At 40.7% G+C, this 27,849-nt stretch overlaps 5 protein-coding genes across 7 annotated transcripts; 2 read left to right on the forward strand and 3 right to left on the reverse strand.

Annotated features, from left to right (window-relative positions):
* The first annotated feature begins 239 nt into the window (after positions 1 to 239).
* LOC131776069 (uncharacterized) lies at positions 240 to 6,759 on the forward strand. Of its 2 annotated transcripts, XM_059092241.2 has the most exons (6): positions 240 to 396; positions 504 to 964; positions 4,509 to 4,898; positions 5,009 to 5,110; positions 5,332 to 5,454; positions 6,493 to 6,759. In XM_059092241.2, coding segments are annotated over exons 1-6 (1,308 nt in total). In that variant the 5' UTR covers positions 240 to 394; the 3' UTR covers positions 6,723 to 6,759. The 2 variants fall into 2 exon arrangements, with proteins under 2 accessions (XP_058948224.2, XP_058948301.2); XM_059092318.2 differs by lacking the exon at positions 5,332 to 5,454.
* A 3,657-nt stretch (positions 6,760 to 10,416) lies between these two features.
* Positions 10,417 to 14,223, forward strand: LOC131775975 (mucin-2). Its single transcript, XM_059092136.2, has 4 exons — positions 10,417 to 11,043; positions 11,572 to 11,964; positions 12,050 to 13,105; positions 13,532 to 14,223. The coding sequence occupies exons 1-4, from the start codon at positions 10,614 to 10,616 to the stop codon at positions 13,714 to 13,716; spliced, it is 2,064 nt and encodes a 687-aa protein (XP_058948119.2). The 5' UTR covers positions 10,417 to 10,613; the 3' UTR covers positions 13,717 to 14,223.
* Positions 14,224 to 14,795: 572 nt separating this feature from the next.
* On the reverse strand, positions 14,796 to 18,109 carry LOC131776224 (uncharacterized). 2 transcript variants are annotated; one of them, XM_059092487.2, is made up of 4 exons: positions 17,486 to 18,109; positions 16,530 to 16,863; positions 16,063 to 16,181; positions 14,796 to 15,072 (listed from the first exon to the last, which is right to left on the reverse strand). In XM_059092487.2, exons 1-4 carry the CDS (start codon positions 17,997 to 17,999, stop codon positions 14,876 to 14,878), a joined length of 1,164 nt encoding a protein of 387 aa, XP_058948470.2. In that variant the 5' UTR covers positions 18,000 to 18,109; the 3' UTR covers positions 14,796 to 14,875. The 2 variants fall into 2 exon arrangements, with proteins under 2 accessions (XP_058948470.2, XP_058948409.2); XM_059092426.2 differs by having other exon boundaries at positions 14,796 to 15,084.
* Positions 18,110 to 19,329: 1,220 nt separating this feature from the next.
* LOC131776571 (uncharacterized) lies at positions 19,330 to 22,423 on the reverse strand. Its single transcript, XM_059092816.2, has 4 exons — positions 21,884 to 22,423; positions 20,713 to 21,040; positions 20,051 to 20,163; positions 19,330 to 19,739 (listed from the first exon to the last, which is right to left on the reverse strand). Exons 1-4 carry the CDS (start codon positions 22,356 to 22,358, stop codon positions 19,531 to 19,533), a joined length of 1,125 nt encoding a protein of 374 aa, XP_058948799.2. The 5' UTR covers positions 22,359 to 22,423; the 3' UTR covers positions 19,330 to 19,530.
* Positions 22,424 to 22,583: 160 nt separating this feature from the next.
* LOC131776383 (uncharacterized) lies at positions 22,584 to 27,730 on the reverse strand. Its single transcript, XM_059092584.2, has 4 exons — positions 27,105 to 27,730; positions 25,389 to 25,716; positions 24,688 to 24,803; positions 22,584 to 23,791 (listed from the first exon to the last, which is right to left on the reverse strand). Exons 1-4 carry the CDS (start codon positions 27,604 to 27,606, stop codon positions 23,571 to 23,573), a joined length of 1,167 nt encoding a protein of 388 aa, XP_058948567.2. The 5' UTR covers positions 27,607 to 27,730; the 3' UTR covers positions 22,584 to 23,570.
* Positions 27,731 to 27,849: the final 119 nt, after the last annotated feature.

Raw genomic sequence — 27,849 nt, forward strand, 5'->3', positions numbered from 1 at the left:
TAATAAACGTTAAAAATATTCACCTTTACGGTTTTTTTTATTTTAGCTGTTAAAACATCTCGAAATTGGAGTGCAACTTAACATTGATAACTGTTGGTACCCTAATTCTAAGGTGTCTGAAAGACAATTCGAAGGAATCAAGGCTTCTTTATCTCTGACCTATTGTTCAAAACATCAAAGTGATATTCAAAAGCAACCACCCGTTTCAGCCCCAAATTAGCCGAATTTGCATTCAGCGCCTTACGGCCGTAAGCACGCGCGTTCTTAACCCTTGTTTGGATTTCATCTCTCATTGATTTATTTCAAATTGTGATTGACTTAATCACCGAAAACTTACGGATCAACCTGTTGTGAAAAAGCAACGTGACGCACGCTTTCAACAAAATATTCACGAATGTAAGTAATTGCTTATCTGTTAGGTGTTTAGATAAAACGAGTTTAACAATGAAGAGTGTCTTCAATGTCCTTCGAGGGGCAAGTTAACTTTTTTACATTTTCACTAGGTTGTATCCTAAACTCGTCGTCCTTCTTCTTGCGTCGTTTTCTAAAGAATTCTCGGAAGCTACGGGGCAATGTGGTCTTGTCAACAGAACCGAGCACGGACTTGACAAAGTCTGTGGCTACGAGTTTACCGCTCAATATGACTACAAACACCATTTCACTAGCGCCTCGCGAGCCGTACCGACCCTGATACGTCTCCTTAAGAATTGTTCTGCAACGGTGAATACTATGATCTGTTCTCTGTTCGTACCAAGATGTGAGGAGGATATACCTGGACCATATTTACCCTGTAGGGCTGTCTGTTACGACTACGCAACGAGATGCCGAGACGTTATCGCAGAGAAAGGACTGCAATGGACAGTCGCCATGTGCGACATATTACCTGAGCGAGATGACCCAAATACCAAACTAGGATACAGAGGAAGATGTTTTACACCGCCGAATTTCAAAGACAGCGGCAAAAGTAAGCGAATTATCTTAATGGTCTTTTAAAGAAGGCAAACTGTTACTATAAAATTCATAGAGCATGGCACATCTTTTTCATAAAAACACTTTAAAGTATTGCATCATACTTTGGTAAGAAGGAAAATTACCATTACTATTTAAAAGAAAGAAGAAACAAACGATATGTCACTCCTTCTATAAAAAGTCGTTTTAAATGTTATTTTTCAATAATATTTCGTGATCAAATAATCCCTCACACACTAATATTTTTCGTATCGCCAAACTTGTTGTGTGTATTTGCCATCGCTGCGGAGGCAGTCACTTAACTGTAGAACATCGTATAAAAACGAGCTATTTATTGTGAAACCAATTGCGATTAGCCGACGACACTCAACTTTTAACGCTTAAGATTTCAAAGGGATTAATCGTCAACTTAACAACAGCTGTTACACTGAAAAGGAAGCATATGTCTCCTTGCTTAGGTATTGTCGAAAAATGATGACTTTAATTATGCATGGTGTCTATGTGTTTACATCATTATAGAACGTCAGCGCTATTTTGGCGCCAAAATTTCTCGACAGCTCTCCAAACATGTCACTAACCATGACAACCTGTATGTAGATAGCGGCATTTGAGGAATCTCTACATCAAGTGCAATTATTTTCTTTCAGCCATACACGAGTTCCTACTGTAAGAGTGAACTTAAGTGCTCTTTCATTCATCATGTCCCTGTATGTCTGGTTTAAATACTGTTCTTGAAAGTGCACAGCTTGTTGCTATTTTTTCTGATTGATGTCCGGTTCTACGTGTTTGTAGAGGTAATAACATGATCTCGAGGCCAATTTGGTGTTAATGAGGGGGGCATGGGGATTTTCGGTTTTTGCGGTTTTGGCTATTTTTTTAGATCGGTTTTCGGTTTTTGTGCCAAAAAAATTCGGTTTTTTCGGTTTTGGTATACATTGCGGTTTGCGGATTTTCCGTATTTTAGCATTTGGTTTTCGGTTTTCGTGAAAAATATGATTCGATATTTCGGTTTTTGACCTATTTGGGTTCCTGTTTCTCTTCAATCTGAGCGGCAATTACGCGTTCCCACTGATCTCGAACAGCAGCTAAACGCTAATGTTATCGAGAGGAATGTGTGACAAACCAATTAAAATATCGTAGGGATCCCTAGGTAGCCTACGTGTAGCCGTACCCTCCCCCTCCCCGAAGGTGGGGGTGGGGAGGGGAGGGTACGGCTACACGTAGGGCAAAGCTAAGCACGGAACATTGCCAGATTTTCTTTATGAATGCCACCTCGAAGTTGGTGACTAAGTTACAGGCCACACTTGACTAATTGATTCAACATTTCAATAGAATCTCCAAACTTTCAGGTCCTAGTTCGCAAATGGAAATGTTAGATTAGGGATTTTCGATAAAACTCTCCAGAGCTATAGCTTTTTGCGACTGCAAAATTTCAATCCTATCGAGGACTTTTGTGCGAATTTCCTTAATTTAATTAGGCGCCATTACCAGCTGCTGAGTCCGCAGAGACCACGCTCGAGGTCCTCGAAGGAGCATCCGTCAATTTAAGCAGATACTGGAAGATACGAATGCCAAGTCCATGGCATTCACAAATCCTGTAATGAAATAAGTGTAGTTTACTCCATATGCTCCACTTGACACCACTGTATCGATCAGGGTTTTAATAACTGGGATGTGAACATGTATCGGTTTTGACAGTTCTACATGAGGTTTTCGGTTTTGATCAATTTTTTTCGGCTTTACGGTTTTTAAGAGATTTTTTCTATGGTTTTGCAGTTTCTAATCGGCCTCAATGCCCCCCTCGTTGATAAATACGAGTAAATTTTTCAAAGACAATAAAGTTGCCTTTGAAAAACTTGCAAGTGCTTATCACACCAAATTGCAAGAGGATCATGTTCTTACTTGTTAACGATTTACATGAAAAAGTATCTCAGAAAGGCAAAACAGACGAAATTTTGATAACGTGGGCGCGCTATTTGTAATTTGCACTCGTGTTACAACTGTGCACTCGTATGCCATGAGAATACACTAGTTTTCAGCCAATCAGAAGCGGGTAAATTTTTCTTGCACATTACTCTACTGATTAACCAAGGGTATCAGGGTACTCAAGCGTCCAAAACAATTAAAACAATGGTTTAATTCTGACTTAAAACCAATGTAAACTTTCGGAGGAAAAAGAGTGAGCCCCAAAATGACGTACTCTAAGTGAAAGATTGAATTCTACAGCCATAAAAATGGGGAGTTACTACGTCACGGGCGACGGCCGGGGAAGAAAAAATGTCCGAAATACGAGTGGTCAGCGGTCAAATAGCTTTAATAGTGCATGTAGAAACAATTCATTTGTATTTCCAGTCAATAATCGTGTTATAAATCCCAAAATGTTAACACTATACTTTGCTAAATAAAAAGTTTAGCAAATATTTCAAAAGTGTTGACTGTACATCCATTTTTCACCGTTTTTAACAATGGGTGGATGCAAACTTATTTAAGACTCAAAAAAATATAAAAATCAAAAACTAAATTTTTGTAGGGTTGTTTAGCTTTTTATTTTTCCCGAAAAAACAGTCGAGATTGCAAAATTCAAGTAAAAAGGCAAGCCTACTATGATTAAGCCTTGCACAACCGGAGGTCAAGATACTTTTTTTTTCGTCACACTAGTTAAAAAACCTAAATATCACTCTTCCTGATGCCTTTTCCAGAGTCATAGATGCTTTTCCCGATGCCTCCGTTGGTTAACGTAGCAGTAAAAAATATTGTTACAGTCAAAGCTTTTGGAAAATTTCTTGACTTTAATTAGCGAAGTATAAGTAGAACTTGGTAACATTTCGGCTCCACAACACGATTGTTTTCTGCAACTACAAATGGTCTGTCACCATGTAAAGTATGAAAGTTGTTTTACTGCTGACCACTCACATTTCGGACTATTTTTCTTTCCCGGCACGTCGCCCGTGATGTAGTAACTCTTGAAATGTGACTCTACTCTCTCTAAGTTGATACAAATTTTCTTATTGATTTTTTTTTTGTTCGTTTGTTTTTTATTTCTTACCAGGGTATTGTTCCTTGCGAAGTAAGCGTATCTTTAAAGTCTTTTTTTCTCTCAAACTGGGACTAAATTATTATAGGTCAAACTAAATGTGGAAATTACGATTAAAAATAGGAATTTATGTTCTGTTCAAAGGGGATACCGGGCGGAGAAGGAGTGTTAGCCCTTTCACTCCCAAGATCTGATCAGTAATTCTCCTTACTGTCTGTCATACAGTTCTTGTGATGTTAGTCTGGAGAATTTGGTATTGGATCAACTTATAATCCGCTAACTGATATTTTTCTTAATTCTCATCACTTGTCTGCTTGATGTTGTATCGATATTGTAAAGAGAAATTCTGTCTTGGTCACTCATGGGAGTTAAAGGGTTAAGTGAGCGCCTAAAAGTTCCATGACAACCGAGCTTTCACATTCATGCAAGAGCCTGGAACAGGCCATAACCAAATTGTTTACTGATTATATTTTTTCTCCTTTTTTTAAATTCGTTATTTGTTTAGCGTACAAACACAACTGCTCAGATATAGTTGTCCCTGCTTGCAAAGGAATACCGGGCTACACTCAAACAGTAGTTTCAGAAGCGATACAACGACGATACCAAAAATACATCGATGGCACCATCGGCCAGAGAACCAACGGCACCTGTTACGAGAAACGAAAAGAAATCGTGTGCGCTGAGAATTTGCCGGGATGTATCGATGGCTCGGCTGCCTTCCTCTGCAGAGACACTTGTGAAAAGTTCTTTAATACGTGCAAATCACCATTCTTTTATGAGATAGATATGTGTATGGAATTTCCGAGCAGAGAATCCACTCCTAAGTCTGCATCGGTATGCAAACAGACCCACTGGCCTCGTGCAGAGAATTGGAATTTTTCTGCAACACCGACCGGTATGAATATAATATAAATCTTACTTGTTACTTTAGGTGCATTCCAGCAGTCGGGACTCCTACAAATTCAAATTCTTGAATTAAAAAACTTCAATCATTTACCTTCACAGGTCAACCTGTAACAGCCTCTACTGAAGGTGTTATGACATCCTTTTCTCGAAGTCCGACTACATCCAGTTCACATGGACTCGAAGGAATTACAAAACATACAGGTGCTGAATAAGAATTACAACAAAAGTAACTGACCCGGGGTTATATGGTAAAAAGTCTGCTCTCGGACCAAGTGCCCTCTCCAGCATGAGTTTTTCCCATTTATACACCTGGGTGAAAAGAAGCACTGAAAGCGTAAAGTGTCGTGCCCAAAAACAAAACATAGTGACGCAGCCAGGCTTATGATTAGCACCCCCTTGCAACAAATGATTTTCCCTTTCAGATCAATCCTCATCCGTTTCTACTAGAGGTACAAAAATTTTTGTCCCTACAAAAATTTTCGCCCATTCTCAAGGGACAGTTATCCTCAGTTCACCTCAACCCAAAGGGACCACAAAACACACAGGTACTGAATGAGGTGATAATACGTAATTGAATCGAGGTTAGATACAGTCGGCTTATGACTAATTAAACCCTGTTCAAACGGTCCTGATAGTTGATAAAATCACGCGATGAGATTGTAAACAGATATGGCGCGCTCTGAGGTCGGCAATTTCGGTGGCATTTGAGATTTTAGGCAAGAATCTGCGAGTTAAAGATACTCAAGCCCACCAGAAGATGATGAGAATGAATTACGTGATATTCTGCCACATTTTGACGGCTAGTGTAGTCGTTTTACCATTTGCCATTTCGGTTTAAGCTCGCTTTCGGCAAAACTGTTGACCGAAAAACTATCATTCATTATGATCCGCTCGTTAAAAAGGCCGCAAAAACTATTATCAACTATTATGTCGAATTTGAACATGTCCAAACTACATAATAGTTGACGATAGTTGATGATAGTGCATGACAAATCGTGTTCAAACACGCACGATAGTTGAACGGCTATCATCAATTATCATGACTGGACTTAACGATTGGCCTGGCTCACTAGTACTGGTACCAACCCCGGACAAGTCATGGTGTTACGGTGTTGGGCAAGACACTTTTCTCCCTTGCCTCTTAAATCTTACTGACTGACTTTAGGGGAGTCACCTACATTGGTCAGCGTTGATGAACATATATGTTTCCGGGGGATAGGAAGAGAGAAGCAGAATCTCCCCAACAACTCATATAGCGGATTGCTTTTTATGGAGATTTGAGCGAATCTCTCTTGACAACTAGTCACGGTGTTGTAAAATCTTATGATTGACCTCCTTGTGCGTCCCCAACGTTAAACCGCGTCGTGTTATGTCAGGTTTGCCAATCACAGTGGCTTAAAATCTCTCGATTCTATGCAGCTGGAGAAGTAATTATTCGATCCCGAAATTGGGTCAAACTGGTACACGACTAAAGTGCCCATCACCCTCTGATTGAAGGTTCTTCTTGCCTATCTTTAAGTCTTACGAGATTCCAAATTGCTAATTTCAAAATTTTTTTCTTCTTTTTTTCATCTCCCACTCAGAAAAACAACTTCCCGGGATCCACGCAAGAAAATCAACTAAGGACGAGGACTCTAAAACAAACAAAGTAGCAATCGGGCTTATTGCAACTTTCATTGTGCTTCTTGTGATTGCGATAGGAATTGTAGGAGTTTTGTTTTACAGGAAGAAACGAAGAAGTCGTCAATTTGACTATCAGAAACAAATACTCTACTCGGAGGGCAAAGCAGACGAATTTGAAATTTTTACTTGATGTTTCTTAATGTTCTTTATAAAACCTCTTTCATATAGCTGATGGGACTGAAAGCTTTTCTTCTATATGCATGGATCAGTTTTCTTAGCTTCGTACACGTATGTTCAAATGATTTCGTTTTAAAAACGAGGCCAAGAAAGTTTACTTAGATATACCAGGCGTTTACTGAGGGAAGTCAGTAGTACATAAGAACATGGAGGGTCGTAAAAGTTATTTAATGAAAATTGTCGCCATATACAACCGACAGTAGATTTAATTCGCTTTTTAACTCTTTCTCTAAACTGATAAGATAGGGCCTTAACAAGGTTCGAGGCATAACATTATCGTAGGGCCTGTTTACATGGAGGTGGGGGACCCCAGGTAGGTGAGGTAACCCGCCTAGCCGTGGTCGAAAAATAAAACGCGTTTACATGCGGTCTTACAACCCCGGGGTGCTGGGGTGTTGTTGCGCATGCAATTAAGGAGTTTGAGCAGAGGCGTCCCAAGCTCACATCTTGAAAAAGACGAAAGATCAATTCTCGGACACATATGTATTTATGAAGCGTCACGCGTTGTGTTACGCGGTGTTTGGTTTCGCGAGAAACCGTTGACTTACGTTATATACAGAATAATTTGGGAAACCAAATATGGTCGATTTACAACGCTAAATATTCCGAAATGTGAACATTTTACACTCCTTGTGTGTCCGTTGCGTTTTCTGGTGATTTCTGCCATGAGACGGCTAGGAAATGTACAAAGTTTTAAAACACACGTTTCGCTTTTGAGCTTTTTGCCGTGAACGCGACCCCGGCTAGGCGGGTTACCCCACCTTGACACGTTTACATGGCAAATTGACACCCCGGCTGACCCCACCTGGTAGACCGGGTAACCCGCCTAGGCGAGTCACCCCACCTATCATGTAAACGCAATCAAAATGAAATAAGAAATCATATGGACAGGCGGGTTACCCCACCTAGTCGGGTTACCTCACCTACCCGGAGTCCCCCACCTCCATGTAAACAGGCCCATAGTCTTTGTAGACTAATGAGGCACATCGCCTTTAAAACTTTGGCAAGCTTACTGGGACTGAACCGTTGAAAGTAAATCACTCAAATGAATGGAGAATATTGCAATAGAAACAGGGACCCTGTGCAAACTGTGGGACTGTTTGTATTTATAGATTTATAGGAATTGCATGGGAATTTCGAAAAGCTTCATAAATTCGAACTAAATTGCAACGAATATTCTCTTTTTACGTGAAAAGTAACGTACTCAATTTACCTGGAATGCACAAAGAGGGTAGGTTCTAAAGAATCTGTAGTGCTGCGTCGGTGAGGGGTTTTACAAGATTATACGGTTTTATTAGTTGATAGTGTAAATTGTGCACCGTTGAGTTTCTAGAGCTGATGGTCCGAGCGTTAAGCCTTCGTCAGAGCGAATGTGACTTTAGGTAACCGCCTTCAAATCGCTAGAGTTCGCCGTCTCTACCCTCGGAAACGATTATACCCTAGATTTCTCGAAAATCAAATATGCAAACGATCACATCATTTGAATCGGTTCCAGTGGGATAGGGTTTGTTGTTTACCATTAGCAAGAAAAGATTGACTTCTACTCTTGCCATTGGTAAATAAAACGTCTTGTTAAGGGTAAGTTAAACTTACTTTGGTCTCACAGACTTACTTCTCCACGAACACGCACGTTCATTAATTAAGTGAGCCATCATAAACGTAATATTTTACCAATATAAGAAAATGGTGAAATAAATTTAGGAAAAAACTTTTAAGCCTGCTCTTCAGTTATTTAATTCAAGAGCTCGAAAACATTAACGAACATGTAAATGGTCTGTCCGCGATGTTAAATCTTGAGAATTGTACTTGTCGAAGTGCAATCGATCGGCAGTCTTCTTCCCTATGGACCTCTCCCTCTGTGGCCTCTCTTTGAAATTACAGGGACCGCACAGAGGGAGGGGCTGGGGGGGAGCTTTAGCCCCCTCACTTTTTTGCAAAAATAAAGTAAATTTAACAAAAAATAATTTAACAAAAATAACGGAGCCAAAAATAGCACCCCCCCCCCCACCACTCAAAAATTTGCCGCGCGGTCCCTGAATTAGATGTACTTACTGTAAATCTCAGTGAAAAATAGATACCTTTTACTTCGATGGGCGTTCTAAATTCTCTATCTTCATTTGAAAAGCAGGCTGCTTTTCACAATACAACTCCCGCAGAGGTCTCAGTTTTTACCTTTGTTTTGACTAATTCACATCAGACCAAGGCAATTACGAAACTTCCTCCCAAGGCTTTCGATGTCGTTTTCGAAAGTCCTCGTTTTGATTAAGAGTTCAGAGGAGACAAAGTCATCGTCCAAAACTATTTAAAAGTATTAATTTTGTAACGTTAAAACGCAACAATATGGAGGTGCGGAAGGCCGCAATATTAACTTCCGTAAAAATTTTATCGCGGTTTATTGGGGTATTTATTTGTGTACCAGTCAGAGTAACACTTTCGCTAGAAGACAGCTGAATTAAAATCAGTCCTAATATCTTATTAAAATCGAAGCTCGGGGGAAATGTGTACTTCTAAACTATAATAGTCAAATTTACAAAGTATTCAATAAAAATGGCATGACGGATCGACCACATCAAAGGTGAATAGATTACTTGAACTTAATAAAAGTTTCCGGAAACTAATATTTGAGGCTTACATTGAAGACAAATTAATTAAACTTTTTAGATATTGGCAATACAGAAAAACATTTGCATGCACCCCTGCTAAGGTTGACCGAATATTAAATTGCTCAGTTGACTTTTGTAGTCAGTTTCTTCTATTCATCATTTCATCGGGATTAATTCATTAACATATAGCCAAAAGCTGGCCTGAAATTGAATTCATAAATACAGTGGAGTCTTTGTTGTCTGAACAGCCGAAAAGTCACGTGCTTTTTACTACGTCATCCCTCGCAGGAGGACACGAAGCGCACGTGAAAGTCATGCTTCTTAGTCGTGAGTTTGATTGCGGAATCTTTTAAACTTTTGGACTTTCGCAACGAGGGAGGTTAACAAACGCGATAACTGAGCTTACGATTGCCTAATTGCTAACAGCTGTTTGTGATTACCTAACTTCCTCTCCAACATCGTGTGTGAAGCCAGCGTTTTGCTCTGGATAGAAAAATTTTAAAATACCAGAATTGAATACCGTAAATGAATACCGTAAATTTGATGATATCGCCATCTTGTTTAAGAAATATATACAATTTATGGAGTCAAACGTACAAAGGTTTTGTTCACTACCGACATGTATTGTAGGCAAGAAAAGAAATTATCTAAGCAGGTGAACTGCAATTAAAGAAGTTGGCCGACAAGAAGTCTAAAAAAAAACAGGCTTCGACGGAATTTGACACCGCGTCTATCAGAAGATAATTTATTTTCTTGTTTATCACAGGCGCTAGTCAAAATGTAATTTATTTCATTCAAGCGTAAATCTATTTCTTTATTCATGTTCTTGAGGCTCGACTAATTTGCTTGATATCCATAATGAATTGAGAGACTGCGCGTTGTCCTAATAAAGACCCAAGTCTGGAAACTTGTGTTATTTCAACCGCGATATATTGCTGTTAGAGGGGTTAATAAGGCCAATATATTATTTTTCATTCTTAAAAAAGATCAGGCGGAAGTCACATTAACACTTAGTTAAATGATCAGTTGCTCCATTTACCCGAGCGAAGCTCGGCCTTTGCATGAATTTCCGATTTGATAATAGAGATTGGTGGGTCTCGCAACTCATTTCGATATTTATGCGTGCCTGTCAAGCAAATTCATGAGTCAGCGGATTCTTACTCACGCACATAGCGAACGTTTCCTTATTGTCGAGTGGAGTGGGAACTCATATTGTCAATGTGTCGCTAAAAAAGTTGACAATGTGGATTCTCGCTGGTTTATTACTCGTTTCTTTGGAGACCCTACTCCTCGACTTTGCTTCTGGTGGAATATGTCAGCCGCTCAACACAACTTTGTTCAATAGCTGCGTACAGGCGGGTTATTACAATTCTTCCGCATTTGATTCTGGCAGACAAGGAGAAGTTGCAAGTCTTATTTTCAACTTGCAGAAGAGGTTTAACTGCTCTTCGTTGACTAATCTCATGACTTGTCCGCTTTATCTTCCAATTTGCCAATCGACGAAGCTACCTTGCAAAAGTACGTGCAAGAAGTTTCTCTCTGACTGTAGGAACGTATCAAGCGAAAACGATGGATTAAAAGCATTATTCCGCGGCCTTTGCGGGGTTCTTCCGTCGACCCGATGTACTTCACATTCAACCCATTCTAACGACAGTGGCACGGATAATTCTGGTAAGTAAACGAAAATTTCACGGTAGTGTATGCGGGCCAAGGTTCGATATGCAATACAATTATGCCTGGCGGGTTACAAGGAGATTTGAATATTTAAACAATTTCCTTTCAACCGTGGTATTTGTTACCGCTGAACGTTACACAAAACTGATTGCAATATCAACAATTGTGCATAATCTCGAGGATCACGCTAAAAACATGCGATTGTCATGCATCGATGATTCTACGCTCAACATTTGGCGCGGCTTCAAAAATCGAAGCCATGATAAGAAGGTATTTTTAATTTTGCAGGTGTCCTCCTATTCCCGTATGCAAAATAATAAATAATAAAATTTTTCCCTTTCGCTGTTTGCTTTCTAACTGAACTGAAATTACTATAAATTTTTTCTAAAATATATTTTTAAAGTTTGATTGCAGACAGTTTCTTTTTGCCCAAAAGTATATGCTTAAGCGTCACTCAAAAGAAGACCTCAAAATATAAAGTTATTTGAACTTTTGTTGTGTTCTTTATGTATATTCATTTTTCAGATATCACATGTCACAAGCTTGTTTTGAAAAAATGTCAGAGTATGGGCTATAATTCTACATCTGTTACGACTAAATATCAGAAGTTGGTGGAGTCAAGTACTATCTTCCATCAAGTCGATAGAAACTCAACAAAGCTTCGAAAAGTTATCTGCATGGAGATAGCGCCGCCATGCGATAAACAAAACAGCGGTAAATTACAAGTTCCCTGTAGGTCTTTGTGCAATGATGCATTTAACGAGTCACCTTCACAGTTTATGAAAGTCTTCAAAAGCCAGAGATACTGCTCAGCTTTGCCGAATGCAAACACGAGTAGACAAGAGTTGTGCCAACTCAAGACTTGGCCGGATAATGTTTATTATCCCAGCGGTTTGTGGATGTCTCTTAATAAGAAAGGTATTTTACGGATTTTTTAACTTATTTTTTCTAAAAGCAAGTAGTTAATAGTTTTAACGTCTTTGTTTATGTCTGTATCTTTTAGCGCCACAACAGAAGAATCCAACGACGCTAACCGCATCAGAAACCAAAACAACTCAACTAGTCATGCATCAAACGTCACGAATTTTAAACACGCTTAAATGGTCAACTCATGCCCTTACGTCCTCACCAATAGCTGCCACTACCGCGCACCAGTCAACAAAAAAAATGTCTACGCCTGCACCTTCTGCTACAGGACCCACCGGTGTTACATCTGGAATCAGTGGAAATACCTCTTCACCATCGATTATGATAATTGCGCCAACATCAACGATCGAGGTAACCACGCCTGAAACGTCGACCTCCAAAACCGTGTCGCCTGCGTCCACCACTGAGGCACCCATACCTTCACCATCGGGTAAGGCAACCACGCCTGCAACTTCTACTAATGAAACCATACCGGCAGCACTTAGCACTAAGGCTGCCAAACCTTCACCATCGACCAAGGTAACCACGTCTGCATCTCCTACAAATAAACCCAGCTCACCTGTGCCTAGTACTGAGGAAACCACATCTTCGCCACCAACCACGGACAAGACGTCGGCTTCGACGACAAAGGTAACCACGCCTGCATCTCCTATTAATAAATCCAGCACACCTCTGTCTAGCACTGAGAAAACCACATCTTCGCCACCAACCACGGACAAGACGTCGGCTTCGACGACAAAGGTAACCACGCCTGCATCTCCTACTAATAAATCCAGCACACCTCTGTCTAGCACTGAGAAAACCACATCTTCACCACCAACCACGGAGAAGACGTCGGCTTCGACGACAAAGGTAACCACGCCTGCATCTCCTACTAATAAATCCAGCACACCTCTGTCTAGCACTGAGAAAACCACATCTTCGCCACCAACCACAAAGAAGACGTCGGCTTCGACGACAAAGCAAACCACGCCTGCACCTCCTACTAATAAATCCAGCACACCTCTGTCTAGCACTGAGAAAACCACATCTTCGCCACCAACCACGGACAAGACGTCGGCTTCGACGACAAATGTAACCATGCCTTCGCCTATTACTACGCCCACATCAAGAACCAAAGGAACCGAAAAAGGTAAGACCCGATCAGGGAGACTTTTGTCATGTCATCCTCGGAATTAATTGAATCGCAGTTTAAAAGAGAAGCATGTGTGTGTACTTTGAGATGATTGCGTCATAGCCTGCAGCGTAAACTTTCCCTTGAAAGGTCTTCTTCATAAAAGACCATTTACTATTTTTTTTTTTTGGGGGGGGGGAGGGGGGGGGGTCGGAAGATTCCTGGGAAGCGGATGGGGATCAATTGTCACTATCAGAGTAAATAGGGGGGCGGGGACCATATGAAACATGAGCGCCATGGTTGGGGGGGGAATCATGAAAATCACAACTGCAAGCTTAAAATCTTTTTGCGACCTATCCAAAATCCTTCGAGCCTCCAGGCAATTATCAGTAAGCAGTCACAAAACAAACCTGATATTTGACGTATCTGTCTGTTATTTGGCAGGTTCGTCCCCGAAAGTGAGCGCGAGTAAAGATGGCAAAATGTCAGGAGGAACTATTGCGGGTATTGTGGTTGGTGTGATCGCTCTCACTATTGCCATTGCAGCTGGTGCTGTTTGCTTCAGAAGGCACCGTCGAGTTAAAAGCCAATACATGCACAGTCTTATGGTGGATATGGACGAGCTGTAAGAAACTTAACGACTGAGATGCGAGTCTTTTCTGATCTTGCAGTCATCACGTTTTTTGATGCTGTTGATTCCACCAAAAGAACATGGTATTTCATGAATACATAGGCAAGTTAAAATGGTCTTCGTGACAGCTTGAAGCAGAAGGAAATTAATTCCCTAGGTTTACATCAGTTTGACTAGGTACAGCAAGAATTAGTTTTCGTAAAAGAGGAATGAGGAAGCAAAAATGGATTAGTTATTCGTAGTTCCCCCCAGATAGAAGGTTTTTTTTCCTACTCTGTTTTGTGGTTAGTTTTGTTGGTTTTCTTGAGAGCAATTTGGTATCTTACATTTGTTGGTTTTGCAATACACGCTGTGATTAAAATCATTCCTTAGTTCGGATAGTATTATACTTAATGAGAAATTACGAAAGGATGTCTGTGTCGTCAAATCTTGAAGTTTTAGACTTAAACTAAATTAAATGTCAAACGAGATCACTTCTCAAATAAAACACTTGTAGTGAAAGACATTTTTGGTGATGTCCCGCTTCATAAAAGTCAAACCAAGCCCTGATGGAAAAAGAAAGTCGCAGCTTGATTGTTCGGTTCAGTACATCGATAGAGCGGCGGTTTATCCCAGGGGGAGGTGTCATGTTCAGTACATCGATAGAGCGGCGGTTTATCCCAAGGGGAGGTAACATGGTAATTACATTAATAGAGCGGCAGTTTATCTTAGGGGGAGGTAACATGGTAGATACATCGATAAAACGGTGGTTTATCCCAGGGGGAGGTGTCATGTTCAGTAGATTGATAGAGCGCCTAGGGGGAAGTGTCATGTTTATTACAATGATGGATCGGCCAATAATACGGTGTAATAAACACATAAACACGAGCATTTCTTACACAGCGTTGAGGAGTTAGATAAGATCGAGGCCGTTTTAGAAAGAATAAACTGGAACATTTTGATCAAACCTCATTAAAAACTTATAACAGATATAAAACATAAATAAAAAGAACTAACATCACAAAGCAAAAGCTAGTCTGAAAATGAGACCGGGGAACTCTCTGAATCTGCCCCTGACACACGAAACTATTCCAGGAGTCTATATTTTTCCAGCAAGTAATTTTAATAGACTTTGATGTTGCAAAAAAAAGAAAATGAGATCCTTAAACAATTTATTCCTACTCTTCGGTTGTGAAATCTTGTTGTCTTTTGTAACCTAGCCAGCTAGCAGGAGTAACTCCGCGCCACTTCCACCAGATGAGCGCCGCCAGTCCGAGTGCAACAATAATGAGGGTTGTCAGGACAGCCACGGCAACGACCCACCCTTTGGGTCCTTCATCTGTATGTTCCACTGATGGTGGTTCTGTGCTGGGTTCTGTAAAACGATCTATTCTTTGATTAGCCCTTTGCTCCCAAAATCTAAATAGTAACTCTCCCCACTGTCTATTATTCATTGCTTAGCATATCAGATCTGAGAATTTGGCGTTGAATCATTGTTTTTTTCTTTTCACCTAAGCGATATGACTCTTGAAAATGTTGAAAAAAAAAATTGAGCTTTCTTTACGACGTACTGTCGAGTTCTTAAACAACAAAGAAACAGCATGTATAAATCTCATAACGTGAACGTTAAAGCACTTAGTTAGTACGCTTCCAGATCCTAAAACAAGTCGAAAAGCTGGTGCACCTGCGTTCCATGTTGTTAGGAAAATGACCTCTTGGTCACTCCTAAGAGTGAAAGAGTTTAATAATGATAAATTATTGCCAATATGCTATGCGACATAGAATTTCACAGAAATCGTCGCAATTTTGACGAGTTTTTATTTGTTCAGGGAGTGGTAATGAAACCATGAAAAATGAAAATATGATGTCCCGAGAAGCTTACAAAGCATTGGCTTTTTTGTTCCAGTATTTAGTCTTTCGTGTGCTCCACCAAAGAAAAGGCGAAATTTCGAATCAAGCCTCTTGTCGCTTGATTTCTCAAAGCGGATACAAAACCTCAAATCACGCAAGCTTGATACTGAAGGTACATTCTTCAACAAAGAAAGTATTGTTTACTCTGTTACATAACTAATATCCAGGTTCCTCTTGATATAAACCTTACCACAACAAAGGGTTTGATTAAATTTGATTAGCACAATATTTCAGAAGCCAAAAGAGCAAAACTCAGGAAAACCCTTGAACCCCTAAGAGTGTTTAGCATCTAATTTGTCCTCTACACTATCACCCCTGAATAACACACCGGGATGAAGTAAAAGATCACTAACTTAAGAAGGTTTTAATTATTAATTAAATGGGATATACGTAGAGAACAGTATGTAGAAAATGCATACTGATGTTAAGGTGTAAATGTTGAATAAAGGCTCACCTTCTTTATAATACCTCAGCCACGAAAATGGTTCAGGCCAGTCTGTGTGATCACAAAATCCATGACTCGTGTTACCCGGTGCTAGGAAGGCACATATTTCTGCACCCAGGAAATTGTCACTGAAACAATAGCACGGACGCAATTGCGATTAAGCATTACCTTGGAAAAAAAAAAACCCTACGGGACTAGACATGATTTAACGCCGGTGTGTGTGTGTGTGTGTGTGTGTGTGTGTGTGGGGGGGGGGGGGGGGGGTTTTGTTTGGGGATATTTCAAACAGTTCGCCAGTTATCATTTATATTCTTGGCTGATGTGAGACAATGTCATCCAACTGTGTCATCCAGGAACACACCACTTTTAGAATGCCGTCGCCTTAACTCGGATCTCCCCATAAAAAGCTCAGCGCTCCAAACTTTAGGGGAACGCCTTTCCTGTACTTCTTCAACACTTATAAGATATACGCTTACCTGAAAAAATCTGGACATTTCCTTTGAATATCATCACAAACCGATCTGCACAAGGTTTTTAATTTGGGACTCCCTTCCTCTGGAAAACATGGAGGGAACAGGTCTCCACAGAATAACTTTTTGATGTCTGTTGAGCAATCCGGAAACTTTGCCGCCCGTTTACTCACAAAAAAGGGAAAATCTTGATCTAAATCTTGCCCGTCGCCATATGTCTTGTTGTAGAAGATCTTGTAAAACTTCTTCTGAACTGACTCCGCAAATATGGTATGATTGTAAAAACCCAGGTTTTTGCAGGCGGGAAAGATCAAGTTTTGACAGCCGCGATCAAGAGGACCTACATTCAAAGCAAAGAAAAACGAAAAAGTTAAACAAACAGCTTTTAGAGTACATACCGACTGACTTTCGTTAGGCCAAAAACGAAACAATGACAAAGGACGATCAGCGATCCATCAGAACTAAGATAATTTGGTTTTATATCAACTGAGTTGATAACGTAAATTGGCCACCGTAAAAATTCATAAAGCTAACGTTTCGAGCGTTAGCATTTCGTCAGAGCGAATAAGCGGAGAGGTAACGCTCGAAACGTCAGCTTTGAAACTTTAAGTGAAGTAAAGCAAACACAATTGTTTATAATTGTACTTCGAGTTTTATAACAGCAGTCTTCATCGGGATTCATCGCCTTGAACTTGCCAACATTTGCAAGGCTTTTTCCGTGACAATATCTTTTCCTCCCTCCCTCAGTCAGGTTATCAGCAGAACCAATCCACCTCCTGCATATTTTACGTCGGAGAGGAAGTTAAAAAAAACAAAACAGCTTGTTCTCGGGGTTAAAAAAGAAGGAGGACTATTTACCCATTCTGTTGCTTTGCGCCGGCATTAATGCACCGTTGCTTTCAACACCTGGAACTGGGTTTATTTTGGTGGATAAAATAAACAAACAGACTCTACAAACTTACTCGATATGTTGTTATTTGGAGTGAAGCCAGGCGGCTCGAAGCATTTCTCACTACTCGCTGTTTCATTTGGTAGAATCAAACACAAAGCTAGAAGCAAGTCCATGTATAGCTCACGGTAGTCACTTGTGTCATTCTGACACTGCTTCAAAAGCTCTCCGCATACTCGCCTGCAAGGATAGACGCGCGTTCCCTTCGAGCTACACTTGGGCAAGAAGAACGAACATTCCATCGCTGTGACCAGACTAAGAGTTGAGCAATTTCTCCACTCCTCTATCATGAACGTCAAAAAACCAGCGACTTCGGCTTGACGCTTCGCTGTGAATTCCTTGGGAAATGATAGCGTACTGTTGTATCCACCTTTTGTGCAGAAGTCAAAATGTCCATTCGCAAGGCTAACACATTTGCCTTCGATCGATTCATCACAGACGACGGTTAGAATACTCAAGCTGCATATTAACAGCACTATGATCTTGATAAGAAAGCAGCCTGGCAATGCTGGCGAATGAACAGGCATAATACGTGATGCTACAGTTCTTTCTTCACGTCAAAATGTTTGTGCTTCGTAATTTAATATCGCATTCCTGCTGCGAGGTGTCACTTGATAACAACATGGCTGATATTCACTGCTGTCTGCTGTAGGTCACGATATCTGCATGATTCGTTGCATTTACATACTATCTATAACGCCGCTGAGAATATACCTGGGGCGCAGTTTGCTTGAGCGTTACTTGAAGTGTTTTTTTTTTGGCCGTTTTTGCCGAGTTTGTTTTAGCGAAGGATTTTAGGCTGTGTGAGAAGCAATAACTTCGAATCGTCACCGGATCGATCCTCATTTGTCATTCGTTGTGATTATACTGAACAAGATTACAAGGAATCTGGACGCAAAGAAGTTGTTGCGTCGTATTTATTTTCAGTTGCCAAGCGTAGCTGGCCCCTACAATATCCAACCTCACCAGTGAGCGATGGGAAATAATTTTCTCCTAGAGCTGGCACCGCAAGATAAAATTAGTTTCGTTTGCACTTTGTTGAAGGTGATTTCGTGGACTTTGAGCGAATAGGGGGCTGGTAGTAGGCTACTGATCTTACAAACGGTGACTCTAAGCCCTGTTTAAGATAATAAATCTCCCTACATCGATACCTCTATCCAAATGTACCTCCGTCATGTTTCAATTTAGCCCAAACAAATATCCTGAAATATAAGGCTAGTTTTCCCTCGCGTGCGAGCATAAGCATCTTACAACTCTACAAGGGCACAATGGATCAGATAAAGAAAATAATTTTGGTTTGAGGATTTTGAGTGTCGTGAAACTTTGTGAACTTTTAATTTAAAGTAATCGCACGATATTTTTTAAACCTTCCTTGGCGCGTATGAACATTCTTGTTCATGAAATCCTGATTTCGTGGAATAGTAGGGCATTAGTTCAAGTTTTGATTTAAACAAATTGGTTCTCGGTTTTTCCCAAAGCCTCAACGATTGCTTTGTAGACAAAAACATGCAAATATCAACAGTATCATAGGGGTTCAAAAGTAGATATTTTGATTAAACACAATCGTAACTCTTGGTACTTTTCTAAAATACGAAACGAGTCTGGGAGGTTGAAAAGGAAAGAGGATTTTTCTTCTGTGAGAAAATAAGATCCAGGCCAGTAGGACTGGGAAATGGGAGGAGGATAGGTTTGGAGAAAGTGTCGGATGGGAAATGGGACTTTAGCAAAATTTGGTCTAGAAAATTCTCTAGTTTTTAAAGCTGACTTACGTACGGAGAAATATGAACTGTTTCCTTCAAAAAATTTCAGTTTCAGCCGAACATTTCAAAGCACAACCACAGAGAAAGTCCACTGTGTTCTTGGCAACTTTTAATTTTGATTATGTCTTGTTACACCCAGCTAACATCGGTCGCCTTCAGTGAACTTGATGTCCAGAATTGTTACATGTGCGTTTGCACCATAAAACAAAGATAACGTCGTGAAGTGTATATAATTTCCAAGTCATCCTCCCACACCACCCCGCCCTCCCATTCCCCCTTCAACCAAATGTCATAACAGTTATGTTTCCAAGGGGGAGGTATCATCAGCGTCTTTTTCATAATGTTTGATGTAAGCTACTAAACTGCGATGAGTTCTTTTCTTCATCCATATTGCCACAGCTACTACGAGCCCCACAACTAGTACAGGAATGAAGACGGCTATGAAAATCTTCCACGCTTGGGTTCCTTGATGGCTCTCAGTAATTAGACTCGGAGATTTTGTTGTAGCTAGAAATGATCGATTATGAAAACTGAGATCAGTTTATAGGAAAGGAAAAGAGACGCACCCACGCATAAACAGACAAGTAGAAAGAGTGATTGACACACTGAGTGACTGGCTGGTTGGTTTAAAGACTAAAAGGGTGAGTGAGAGACTGATAAACGGATTGATTGATTTTTTTATGTTTGACCGACCAATTGACCGAATGATTGCCTTGTGAGATGATTTGCTGTTGTTGGCTGTTCAGTCACTCTGTTATTTTTCTTGTCAGTCTCTTGGTCAGTCAGTGGGTTGTTTCGGCTTGGTTCAATAATCCTACCTTCATGGTGGAACCATTCGAATGAAGCTGGCCATTCTGTGGTGTGACAGTATCCATGTATAGAATGTGCTCTTGCCTTTGAGCTGCAGTACTCTGAGGCGATCAAGTCCTGGCTGCGACACACACACACACACACACAGAAAGATAATCAATTGCACTGATCCAAATTTGATTATTCTTGACTCGTTATTTTCTCTTGTACGGTAAATAATTTTAAAGACCGCTAATCTCGTGCTTGCGACATGATGTGTGGAACAATATATTCCCAGAGTTACTTATTCTCGAGCTAAAGCATTCAACAAGCAAATCGTAAAATGATAGATGATACAAGAATGAATTAGATTTAGCATGTGACTAGATTTAAGAACTGGCTCTTCTCATTTTCTTTTTACAGTTCGAATCAGGATTTTTTATGCGTTGCTCTTTGCTCACATCTGATCTTAACCGGTTCAAGAATCGAACTCTGGCTGACACCGTCTGTGGGAAGGGGGGGGGGGGGAGGAAGGAACGGAGGGGGGAAGGGAGGGGGGAAGGGAGGGGGAAGGGAGGGGGGAAGGATCGCTGAATCTCACCACTGCACCATACATGTTCCCCACCCCAACTCTATCTTTGCCCTCTCCCGCAGGTTCACCTTGGAAAAAAAAATAACATTACAGACTTGCCTGAAGAATCCTGGGCAGTCTGTTGCAATTTGATCACAGAGAGGTTGACAAAGACTATACACCCGTGGGCTTTCATCCGGAAAACACGGCGGGAAATGTTCGCCACAGAACAACTTCTTGATATTTTCCTGGCATTTGGGGTATTGGTCCAATAATTTTCGAACGGCCCCAGGAAATTCTGTTTCTGTGTCGTTTGCGTTATATTCCTTTTTAAAAAACCATGAATATAACTTCTTCTGCATAGAGACGGAGATCAAAGTGTGATCGAAGGCACCTATGTTTTTACATGCGGGGAAGATTAACTCTTGGCAACCTCGATCCAGCGGGCCTGAGAAAAGAAAGACGGTGGAATTGAGATCTTCTCTGCAACAGGCGTCTGGTTAAATTTTGTGAAGAGAAGCATTTATACGTCCAACCAACAAAAAATGATTAGGGCGAAGGGAGTTGAGTCGGACATCACTTCTTCATGCACTAGGAAACTGACACCTCAAACAGTAACAACGCATGTACATAATTTTAATTTGTAACGATTGAATAATCTGAGACAGCGAGGGAACCAGTTAAGCTTCGACGGCGATAGGCAAATGCCGAAGGCTCATAAACTGATTCATTGTAGATAAGATAGTTAGACAGAGTCGTACACTCAACTTTCAATCTTCCAGAAATGGAAGTATTATATTAAGGGTGGTTACTGTAAGTACAGTCCTCAGGTTACCTTCGTGCGCAGTTAAATACTTGACTCCATATATTAAACTGTGTGGCTGGAATCAACAAAGCTGGATATGATATTTTATCTCAGCCCGTGTTTTGCACGCATGTTGATAAACTTCCCACGAATGACCTGCTGAAGTACTTATCGCCCAGCTAAAAAACAATTTACCTTTTGAAATCATTAGTTTTTGGTATTTTTCATTCTGTTCGCAGACAGCACAGCTATCCGAATGCTTGCGCTGATGTTGTCAGTATATCAGACCTTATTAATACGTGTTGAATTGTCGCGAATTATCGTTGTTAATAATATTTTCTCCCGTGTGTCACTTAAAGGCCAGTGTTTAGAAACTGGCCGGATAATTTATAACGCCTCCATATTTGGCAAATAATGCGACAGTTTCACGCAACAAGCTCAAGCCCATTAAGAATAGGAAAAAAGTCGTACATGTAGATCACTTACCAGGTGCACTTTCGTTCGCTGTGAAGTTAGAAGGTTGAAAACAGGGAGCATGACCAACGGAACCATTTGACAGGAGGAGGCACCAAGGGATTAGATAATCCAATGCGTGTTTGGATAACTCATACTCACATCGCCTCAGGTATTCAGCGCAAGCCTGTCTACACGGGTACACAGGCTCACCCAACATGTTGCACTTAGGAACGAATAAAGAGCACTCGATAAGTTCAGCGAGACCGTCGTGCGAACAGTTCTTCATAGACTTTAGTATCTCTGTAAATTCCCTCGCTACTTCTTGTTGCTCCGCCTCCGTAAAATCATTTTCGAATGGAAAAGTTTTGTCATAACCGGCGCTCATACACATTTCAAAACGGGTCTCTTTAAGACTGACACAGTGATTGCTCATTGGATGGGCAGAAGACGCGATAACCATTGCACAAAGCAGAGCGAAAGCGAAAGCTGAGGTGCAGCGAAACATAATTCAAACCGTCTTAAACAAAAATCCCAAGAATATTTCAAAACATGAACACGGAGAGGGTTCACTTCTCATTTTGGCAGCTCTTGAAAATATTACACTGATGAGGAGCTAATATTTTAGAGTAATTATAAGACCATCATTGGTTTCTCGTATTAGCACATGCTCATAATTCTGATGAATTTTTTATTTTTTTTGTCAAGTTGGATGAATTGGTAGGATCATCCTTTAGACATGAAATTATAAACGATGCAATTTCTTATCATAAGAGGGGGGTCCATTAAGGTTTTTTTCTTTTAAATAAAATTACCTTAATTATATTGTTTAAACGAGTATTTGCTTTCATCGCCACAATTGACCACATCAAATATAACTTGAGATTGGTCTTCACCAGACAAGTGAGCGAGACAAACAATGTTTTTTTTTCAATGCAGAAGTCACTACACTACTGTTTAGTTTATTCGTCTGCTTCCAAGGGGTTGGATAACAACTGGATAACTGATTTATTGAATACTTTTCCAACAGACAGGCCCTCTTTTTTCAGCGTTTCGGCGCGAGCGTTTCTTCGCCTGCAAGAATTTTAGTGAGAGGCCTTGAGCATTGCAAGCCGGCGAGAGAGAGAGAGGGAGGTCTGAAAGGGGTCTAGCACTCCTAAAAATTAATAAGTGCCGGACCTCCGGAAAACCTCTCCCCGACTCGTCTCAATCTTCCCGCGGGCGGAAAAGCTTGTGTCTGGGACCCGCAGCGCTGGTCACGAGGCCTACTTACACGCTATGAATATCTCGTCATCTCTGTCTTGCTTTTCCAGCCGAGTTCTTGAGAAAAATTAACAAGAAGCATCCTAGTACCATCAGAGCACGTGAGTGACGCTCCCTTTTCGGCGTTGAATCGTTTAGTCTTACAAAAAAGTTTAATTTTTAAAATTGGCAAGTTTTTTAAGTTGACAGATTGATATACCGTAAAGACTTGTAGATAAGCCGCACCTTTTTTCCAAAAATTTGCGATCAAAATCGTAGGTGCGGCTTATCTGCGAGTCTTTACGGTAATTTCTCTGCAAAAACACTAATCGGCTACAGAAGATTTCAAAATCGTCAAAATTTGCTTACTTGCTTCTTATTATTTCTTATATTTGGACAAGGGTGCATTATGATATTCGTGAAAAGTCTTCTTATTACTTCTAAGTTCTCTAAGCATTACTCGAGGTGATGTCGGCATTCAGAGGTCAACTGAATTCTCCAGAGTCATCGTATCATTTTCTTGTTTCTTGTACCCAGAGGTCAGAGGACCGCGTCGCCACTTCATATACAAGGCCACGAATATGATCATTCCTACAACGACAAATGCCGCTAACAAAGCCACCACAATCACCCATGTTTTAGAACCTTTTGACTTGGTGCTTTCAGTTGGAGCTTCTTTCGTGGACTGCCATGTCCTCTCTGAAAAATGATGATAAAGGAGAAATCTTGTTAAAGTTTTACATTTTCTTTATATCATCATGCTAAAATGAGCCGCAGAAGTATATGGAGTAACTTTGGGCGATCTCGCCGTCACGCCACTAATTTTTACCACGTGGTACAGAATCCTTTAACCTCATTGGTTGATTGCCTGACTGGCTGGCTGATGGACTGTTTGGCTGGCTGGCTGGCGGACTGACTACTGACTGACTGACAGACAGACTGATTTACTGACTGACTAACTGATTGACTGGCTGACTGGCTGGCTGACTGGCTGACTAACTGACTGACTGGCTGACTAACTGACTGACCGGCTGACAGACCAACAGACTGACTGACTGACTGACTGGCTGACTAACTGACTGACCGGCTGACAGACCAACAGACTGACTAACTGACTGACTGGCTGACTAACTGACTGACCGGCTGACAGACCAACAGATTGACTGACTGACTGACTGACATACCAAAAGACTTACTGTCTGACCCAGCCAAGAAACCGATTGAGCAAGCGTATACAAATCTAAGCCACAACCCGAATGAGGAACCATAGCCAACGAGTGTCGTGATCTGCAGGTGTTCGACTTCAGAAAACATTCAAATGAAATTGGAAAATAGGACAGAGATATTTGTTCGCTTTCCTATGACTATGAATCGAATTGACTAGGACCAACCGAAAAATATTTCTAGCCGACCAAGTAACCTTATAAAAAAAACGTTTGTTTCACAGACTGATCTTGACACACAGATAGATCACTAAAAATCCTGACTGGTGCAAGACAGTTAGACCTCCAAACGAACTACTGACCTATTAAATGATCGAATAAAATATTGCCCTTTAGTTGCTGCCTTTAGAGCCTAAAATGTTTGGAACTGACCTGAAACATAGCGTATCCAACTAAATGGCGCCGGCCACTCCGTACGCTTACAGTATCCATGACTTGTATTTCCTGTTCCCAATATGGCACAAAACTCGGCTTCTGGCAAATCATCTCTACCAAAGAATGTCCAAATAAATCAAAAGGACTAAACTGATTCAAGTCTTACTAATATATAATTCTACACAGTTCAATAAGCCAAATTTAATACTAGCTCTGAACACTTTGTTTGATTTTTTTTAGGTACCAGTCATTGAAAAACGCCTGGGAGGAAGGGGGGTGTGTGGAGAATTTTGGGGGTTCACGTGGTTTTCAGGGCAAGTGGAGGGGGACCAGTCTTTGCTAACAGAGTAGAAAGGGGGGAATTACAGATAACTGACTACCAATTAACTGCCAATGACGAGGGGGGAGGGTCATAACAATAATACAGAGCCTTATGGGGGCATCAGTTAAGATTCATCGTTCACTGCAAAATCCTCCACCCCCCCCCCCGGCGATAAATTATGACTGTTTCCTTAGCTAGACATATATCGGGTAAGGGTCACAAGCTCATGACATTGATGTAATCTTCACAGAGATATAATAACATGACATTCCCCAACTGCTACTCCGAAGAGACCATAAATAGCCCCACTCGTAACTGATAAATTCTTCTTAAATCGCCAACCACCTGCAAAAAAAAGCAACGAAGACATAGATACCTGAAAAAGTTCGGACAGTCTCTAAGAATTTCGCTGCAAACCGATTTACAAATGGAGTAAAATCCTTTCCCCTCCTCTTTGAAACATGGTGGGAAACGCTCTCCACAATAAAGCTTTTTGATATTTTCCTGACACTTAGGATACTTTTTTAAAACTTCTTGCACGTTTGGTGGAAATCCTGGGTCCACGTTTCCTGCAAGGTAAGGCTTTTTGTATTGGAACCCATACAATGTTTTCTGAAACGCCACTGATAAGAGAGTGTGGTTGGACACACCAAGATTCTTACATGCTGGAAGAATCAGTTCTTGACAGCCCCGGTCTAAGGGACCTGTTAAAAAAAATAGTGATAAAAATGTAAAGGTATTTCTTTAAGAATGATTGCTGCTTTTTTTATTTTTGAAGCGCAGGGGAGCCTGGGAGGTGAGGTGGTCTCTACCAAGGATATAACTGAGAGAATTGGAAAGGGAGGGTTCGAGAAATTACGAGGTTTAAAGGGAGAGGGGGTCTGTTCCAATTCCTCCCTGCTCACTTTATCTAAAGTATCAGTTATGGGAACGACTACGAAATAGAAACCCTAACGTGCTCTAAGCCATCCACTGTATACATGAGCATTTGACTGTCGTCGTGCCCCGGGGGTGGGGAGTTTGAACCTTGCCTGGGTAAGGTTGGGAATTTATACCAGTTGAATTTACAGGGAGTTAAAAGGTAAGAATCCGCTTTCGTAAGCAAATTAATTAGATATAAATATTCGCAACACCAAAACCAAGCAATGGCACAAAAAATTTTGGTAAATTCTACTACTTTCGTTGATCACACAAAGAATCGTTCCATTAAAAAAATTGTACTTGGGTGGAGCTCTCGAACACAATTTTCGCCTGGGGGGAGGGGGGAGGGTTTGGAAATTTAAACGAACCTTAATTCAAAAGTTAAATGCCTGTAAGTTTGCCCAGAGGGGGTTGGGTGGGGGTGATTGTTGAAGCTTTCAATTGATCGATGCAAAAGGTTGGAGTGGTTGTAATCATGAAGGATCTCGCTCAAAAAAATATAACTTTCTCTGCGCATGTATCTGCTCTTACGACACATCGGAAAAAATCAGTACCTACGAAGTGTCATGTTTGGCCATAGCACAGATCTACGAATTATTTTCAGTAAATTAGATCAGGTAAGAAGCGAGAGCCCTGTTAAGTAACGACATCTATCTGCATACAGCCGGAACTGGAATTTGGACTTGCTTTGAAATTCCGCATGCAAATAATCCAATCAGATCACAAACAAAGCATATCTTTCAAACAGAAAACATCTACGTAAAAGTCATGAACACTAAACACATCACAAAAGAGCATTCAGTTTGTGCGATCATGCATGGAATATCCCGTGAGATCGGATGTTTTCCTACCAAGTCAGTCGAGTGTTTTGTGCCACTGTTTTCTAACATTTTGGGGAAGATTTTAGCAGAGTTTACCTACTTTACGCCTGCAACGCTCCAAATTTGCCATCTTTTAAAACCTTTGTATGTTTATTGAATTTGAAAAGATAAAATTTTGAAAATGCATGTGAAAAGTTGAGTTGTTTTTCAGAACTTAGAAATTAAGCGACATATTGAAGTGCACACAGAATATCCACCGAGCTAATTAGCGCGAGCACTCAATTCTCACTTTAAACGAACCTAATGAAGACGCTAGTAGTATTTAGATTAACTCTCTGAATTACTCTAACCTTTGACACTGTCGTTTGTTTTGAAGTTCGGTGGCTCAAAACACTCCCGATCATCATTTTTATCTGGAAGCATATGACAAATCGCGATGAGGTAATCTGCAAAATTTGCAGGAATCATATGCAAGCATTTCTTCAAAAACTCTCCGCAGACCCGCTTGCAAGGGTAAATTCGTTTTCCGCCCTTACAGTGTGGGATGAAGAAGGAGCACATTAATGATTCTCCTACAATGGCATCCATAGAACAGTTGTCGAAAGTCGAAACCACTTGTTGGACATACATGGCGACACCTTTAAGTATTGAATCCGTCAATTCTTCTGGGTATTTGAACGTAGTGTTGTAACCACTCCTCGAGCAGAAACTGAGGGGGCCATCGGTAAAACTGTAACACTTTGAATCACTTGTTGATCGCGAATACCTCATTTGTGCGAGCCACTGATCCGGTGAACTTAAAGCAGCATCCAAACTGCAAAGGAGCATAACGCTCAAAGCAAGCAGGGGCATTTTTGGTGCTGGCTCGGTTCACCTATCGTGTTACTCTGGAAAGTCCAACTTCTTTTTAAGTAACTTCAGTCTAGAAATGGCGTCGTGGTCTACTGATGGAATTCTTTGCATAAAACATGATATCAGTGTTTGTTTCCAATTGAATTCCGCTTATAAACAGCTTGAATTAGCATGATTGTGAACATAATTACCTTGGGCCAGGGTCATGATGACGCACGCCAGACTGTTTAACTTTAACCGGGT

The sequence above is a fragment of the Pocillopora verrucosa genome, chromosome 6 (assembly GCF_036669915.1).
Source record: "Pocillopora verrucosa isolate sample1 chromosome 6, ASM3666991v2, whole genome shotgun sequence".
NCBI lineage: Eukaryota > Metazoa > Cnidaria > Anthozoa > Scleractinia > Pocilloporidae > Pocillopora > Pocillopora verrucosa.

Coding starts and splice junctions, on each gene's coding strand:
- LOC131776069 (XM_059092241.2), top strand. Junction 965..4,508: donor TTTCAAAGACAGCGGCAAAA/GTAAGCGAATTA, acceptor TTATTTGTTTAG/CGTACAAACACAACTGCTCA. Junction 5,111..5,331: donor AGGAATTACAAAACATACAG/GTGCTGAATAAG, acceptor TTTCCCTTTCAG/ATCAATCCTCATCCGTTTCT.
- LOC131775975 (XM_059092136.2), top strand. CDS start 10,614: ATGTGGATTCTCGCTGGTTTATTACTCGTTTCTTTGGAGACCCTACTC. Junction 11,044..11,571: donor CAGTGGCACGGATAATTCTG/GTAAGTAAACGA, acceptor TTCATTTTTCAG/ATATCACATGTCACAAGCTT. Junction 13,106..13,531: donor AACCAAAGGAACCGAAAAAG/GTAAGACCCGAT, acceptor GTTATTTGGCAG/GTTCGTCCCCGAAAGTGAGC.
- LOC131776224 (XM_059092426.2), bottom strand. CDS start 17,999: ATGCCTGTTCATTCGCCAGCATTGCCAGGCTGCTTTCTTATCAAGATC. Junction 16,864..17,485: donor TCCAAATAACAACATATCGA/GTAAGTTTGTAG, acceptor CTTTGAATGTAG/GTCCTCTTGATCGCGGCTGT. Junction 16,182..16,529: donor AAATGTCCAGATTTTTTCAG/GTAAGCGTATAT, acceptor CTATTGTTTCAG/TGACAATTTCCTGGGTGCAG.
- LOC131776383 (XM_059092584.2), bottom strand. CDS start 27,606: ATGCCCCTGCTTGCTTTGAGCGTTATGCTCCTTTGCAGTTTGGATGCT. Junction 25,717..27,104: donor AACAAACGACAGTGTCAAAG/GTTAGAGTAATT, acceptor TTTTTTTAACAG/GTCCCTTAGACCGGGGCTGT. Junction 23,792..24,687: donor TTGGATACGCTATGTTTCAG/GTCAGTTCCAAA, acceptor ATCATTTTTCAG/AGAGGACATGGCAGTCCACG.
- LOC131776571 (XM_059092816.2), bottom strand. CDS start 22,358: ATGTTTCGCTGCACCTCAGCTTTCGCTTTCGCTCTGCTTTGTGCAATG. Junction 21,041..21,883: donor AGCGAACGAAAGTGCACCTG/GTAAGTGATCTA, acceptor TTCTTTTCTCAG/GCCCGCTGGATCGAGGTTGC. Junction 20,164..20,712: donor GACTGCCCAGGATTCTTCAG/GCAAGTCTGTAA, acceptor TGTGTGTCGCAG/CCAGGACTTGATCGCCTCAG.